At 35.9% G+C, this 4,937-nt stretch overlaps 1 protein-coding gene across 1 annotated transcript; it reads left to right on the top strand.

The window, feature by feature from the left end:
* The first annotated feature begins 781 nt into the window (after positions 1–781).
* On the top strand, positions 782–1,889 carry LOC113261938 (vomeronasal type-1 receptor 4-like). The gene is given in 2 exon segments (XM_026508241.2): positions 782–1,845; positions 1,847–1,889. Coding segments are annotated over 2 exon segments (1,107 nt in total).
* The last annotated feature ends 3,048 nt before the right edge of the window (positions 1,890–4,937 follow it).

The raw sequence follows: 4,937 nt of genomic DNA, 5'->3' as shown, positions 1-4,937 counted from the left end.
ACGTAGGCTGATGACAACTTGGTTCAAAGCTGGGGTGATGAAGAATTATCTGAAAGTGCTGGGGATCAAAGAAGACATTCCCATTTTCAGGCCTGGTGATATAGGGGACAGGGGAGAGACAGATCCCACTACCTGAAAGAGTTTCAAGAGAATCAGTGCCTTTAGTGTAGAATAAAAAGATGAAGTGAATTTTCAAAACAGAACTGGAGGATGCAGTGTATGGACCAGGAGCTAATGTGATATCGTGTACATTGGAAGGGTCTTGGAGTTGGAAAAGGAGTGTAGCAGGGTCAGGAATGGCATTCAAAGAGCCAGACGGTCATGTGTGACTCTAGAGATGGAGTATTCTCCTGTTGAGAGACTGTAACAATAATGTATGTCATGTACAGTAGAAACATTATACATTAAATATACATTAAAATATACATTAAATAATATACATTATATATACATTAAATACATAATAATTTTTTATTATTCATGGCAGAAGATGGAAATTCATTCAAATATTTGAGGTGAAGTCGGAACATACACATAGAATATGAATAGAATCTGTATAAATCTGAAATATTGTTTTTAATAAACAAAACCAACTTCTTCAGATACTTATTTCTTAGAATTACACTTATGTTTTCATAAAAAGCCTGTTTTACATCAACCAATATATTCCTGTGCAGTGACAGCAATAATCCTTGATATTTACCTCTAGAACTAATTCTTACTTTCCTGAATGTTGTTACAGAGCATCTGCACAACCTCCTGCTGAGGATGATCAGAACTCATGGAGTCTCCATATGATCCCATTATTTCCATCAGGCTTGCAAACCATCTTGGGTTCCTTTTGAATCTGTGCAAGAGTGTATCCAAGTATAAGAGGCCAATGAATGTGAAAGTTCCAAGTGATACTATTTTGGGAGTGTTCATTCTCTTTCAACTTGGAATTGGTTTTATTGGAAACACATTGCTACTGGTGTTACTCATCAACACCTTCTTAGTCCAGCTACATACAACGAAGCCTATAGATTTGATATTTATCCATTTAATTTTAGCAAATGTCATGACAATTGTTTTCAGTGGGATTCCAGAGGTAATGAATGCCTTTGGAGTAAGAAATTTTCTAGATGACATTGGTTGTAAGGTAGTGATGTACTTGTACAGAGTCACCCGGGGTCTTTCCCTCTGCACCACATCTTTCCTGAGTATTGTTCAGGCCATGATTATCACTCCCAGTAACTCTAGGTGGTCATGGCTCAAACCCAAAATCTGCACATACATTTTTCCTGCCTTCTGTTCTTTCTGGATCATCAACATGCTGATCTATATCCATGTCATCATAAACATTGTGGCGCCATACAACAGCACAGAACTTGACAAATTCTATTCTCTGACATACTGTATTGGGAAGGATCTGGATTACATTCAGTCAGCTGTCTTTCTAGGGTGCATGGTGTTATGAGATTTCCTGCGTGTGTTCCTCATGGTCTGGAGCAGTGTGTACATGGTTAAGTTCCTTTTCACACATCGCAAGAACGTCCAGTATGTCCACAGAACCAGCTTCAACCCAAGACCCTCTCCTGAAACCAAGGCCACCCACACAATCCTGGCACTCGTGAGCTGCTTTGTTTTCTTTTACTGGAGTAATAGCTTCCTTACCATGTATGTAAGGTATACACGTAATGTAAAAGGGCTGGAGAACATCCCTGTAATTCTCTCCCACTGTTATCCGGCAATCTGTCCTTTTGTACTGATCAAAAATCATAACAAACGATTCTTTCTGAACTGTGTAAAGTTTCTCATCTTTGTAAAGATGAGAAAATCCTCTCAACACACAATTTCCCTCAACGCATGATGCCCTCACACACTTTTCTGACACAAAGGGCCTCAATTAGAATGTCCCACCCTTAATTTAGGGAAGGTCAAATTGTGAAAGAGTGCTAAGAATTGTCCCTTTGGACATCTCTCAAACCATCCAGCTTCGTGAACATAAGGGATAAACGGCTAGACTTGTGGAATACAACCTGTTTGAGATAGTTACACCTGGATGGGGCAATCTTTATCTTATAAGAATTCTCAAAAATGCATTTTGATTTTTTTGCATTACCCTAAGTTTAAGAGATTTTTCTTAATGTGACAGATTTATTCATTTAGTTACAGTAACTACACTTGCTGGATTATGCTAGACAGATCTTCCCGTACACCAAAAGACTTGGTATTTGCACTATTCCATACTTTACACCTTGGAGTGAATACATGAGTTCATCATATGTTTCTGATTATATCCGGTTTAACCATAAACAGTGATATGTGTAAATATAACCATGTTTCCCTCCTTTTATGAATAACACCCCAGTCCCCTAAAAACCATCCTCATATACTTTATGAAGCCCTACTTTACTTTCTCTATGCACACCTTTCAACCTATTTGCATCACTGTAGGTATTTCTTGAATAGTTCTGTTTTTTCGAACGCATTTTTTTTTCAATAGCAAAATATGGGTTTTTTTGGGTAGATTTCTACTTTTAGAAAGAAATATGGAGCCATTCTCTTCTGTCACATTACGTTGCATCAGAAAACCTCAAAAATTCTGCTAGAAAAGAGCTAAAATTTTTCATAAAATATTTTAAAGTATTTTTTCCCTAAGAGATATGTGAAACAAGTATAAGGGAGTGAACATCACACTGAAAGTGAAGCTGTCCTCAGCCCATGAGTGACGCTTACAGAACAGAACTGTGTGATTCATAATTTCTCAGGAAAGAGAAAACTGGGAATTGGAGCCAGAGAACAGAGACAGAGACTGACTGAGGAGTAAAAAAAAAAAAAAAAAAAATCAGGTGGAGAAAAACAAGGAAGGCATGAAGACACTCAAACTGAAAACAATTACAATAAGCAAACAGTAATTTTTAAAAGGTAATATGAGTATTTCTAAACTGTCAGACAAAATCTGGGACTTGTGATGGAGAGGATACTACAATAATGATAAAGATTAAGATAACTGGGAACAAAAAGTTCCCCTAAAATTTTGTGCCCTCAAAAGGTTAACTTCAATATAAGAGGACAAATTATAAACAGAAGACAGCATGTCCATGATTTTAGTGGGGTATTCACACATAATTTCAGCAATTGACACCCCTATAAGGAAAATTGTGCACTTAAAATACATGCAGTGGATCAATGCAAATCAAAACCATAATGAGATACTTTACAACCAGTAGATTGGCTAAAATAAAAAAAACTGATGATTACAATGGTGGAGAGAATGTGAGGAAACTGGAACCCTCTTACACTGTTGGTGGGCACATAAAATGGTGTAGCTATTTTGGAAAACAGCACAGCAGATTCTCAAAAAGTTAAGCATAGAATTAACATACAGCCCAGCAATTCTACTCCCAAAGAATTGAAAAGAGTTCTCTAAACAAAAACAAGTCTGTGTGAATATTCACATCAGCATTATTCATAATATAGCAACATGGAAACAAGTGAAATGTCCACTTACTAATGAGTGAATGAAAAGCTGTGGTATATTCATAGCATGGAATCATATTCAGAAATTAAAGAAAAGAAGGACTGATATAAGGATTAACCATGAAAACATGCTAAATGGAAGAAGACAAGGTTTGTTTGTTGGAGAGAGAGAGAATGAATGGGGCAGGGACAGAGGGAGAGAGAAAATCTTAAGCAGACTCTATGCTGAGTGCAGAACCCTTTGTGGGGCTTGATCTCATGACCCTGAAATCATGAACAGAGCCAATATCAAGAGTCATTCACTTTACTGACTGAGCCACCCAGGCACCCCTGGAGGGAGCTAATCTTAAAAGACCATATAATGTACCATTCCACTTATATGAAGTGTTTGGAGTAGGCAAATCCATAGACACTGAAAATAGATTAGCAGCTGCCTTGGGCTATGGGCAAGAGGGGGTGGGGGAGGGAGTGGGAAACAGGGCATGCTTCTAGTGGGCACAGAGTTTCCTGTAGGGGTTATGAAAACATTCTAACATAGCTTGTGGGGATGGTTGCACACACCTGTAAATATACTAAAAACCATTGAATTGTACACTTTAAATTGGTGAATTATATGGTATGTATATGATAGTTCAATAAAGCCATTATTAAAAAAATAATACATATCATTGGACAATATATTTAAAGTTTTAAAGTACGTATTAGAAATTATTTTCAACCCTGAGTTAGAGAATATACTTTTGTTCACATGTACATTTAGACCATTTAGAAACTTGGAACACTGAGAAAGGTGACCTGAGTGAAGAGGGCATAATGTTTGTAAAGAAATAAGCAGAAGTGTTTCTACACAAAAAACATTCTTCAGCTACTATGAAAATACGGTAGCAATTTAAAACAAGAGAAGAAAGCTTCAACATTTTTGGAATTGGAAATACTTTTTAATATGTTATTGATGAGATAATGTAAGAGCAATGATACATTTTTCATTGTTAAAAATGGAAAGGCTACATAACAAAATTGAACAATGCAACTCAACAGTTAAATGGAGGACAATTTATGACCCTAAAAGGTACAAAAGAAAAAGTCTTATAGTGTAATAAAATGAGGGTTCAAATTAAAGCATTATAAAACTAAAATGGAAAAAAAAAAGTAGATGTGGATAAATAAATTATACAAAAACCAGATACAAATGAAAAAAAAAAAACAAAAACAAATTAAGAATAGGAGAAAGAAGAAAGCCAAGGAATTTACCTTGACAAATATATAGAGTAAGTGATTTCAAGATGGAGCTAATAAAAATACATGTAATTCAATAAAGCTGAGTTGAGAAAGAGAATTCCTGTGTAGATCACTAAAGCAATCAAAACAGTACTTCAAAAAGCTACATACATGGGATTTCTGCTTCTGGCAATGTTGAAATATGTAATTTAGATAGACCTCCTGCTGAAAACAACTACAAAAAATGGATAAATATA

Source organism: Ursus arctos, unplaced genomic scaffold (genome assembly GCF_023065955.2).
Source record: "Ursus arctos isolate Adak ecotype North America unplaced genomic scaffold, UrsArc2.0 scaffold_5, whole genome shotgun sequence".
Taxonomy (NCBI): domain Eukaryota; kingdom Metazoa; phylum Chordata; class Mammalia; order Carnivora; family Ursidae; genus Ursus; species Ursus arctos.
This window is presented reverse-complemented; position numbering and strand designations above follow the sequence as displayed.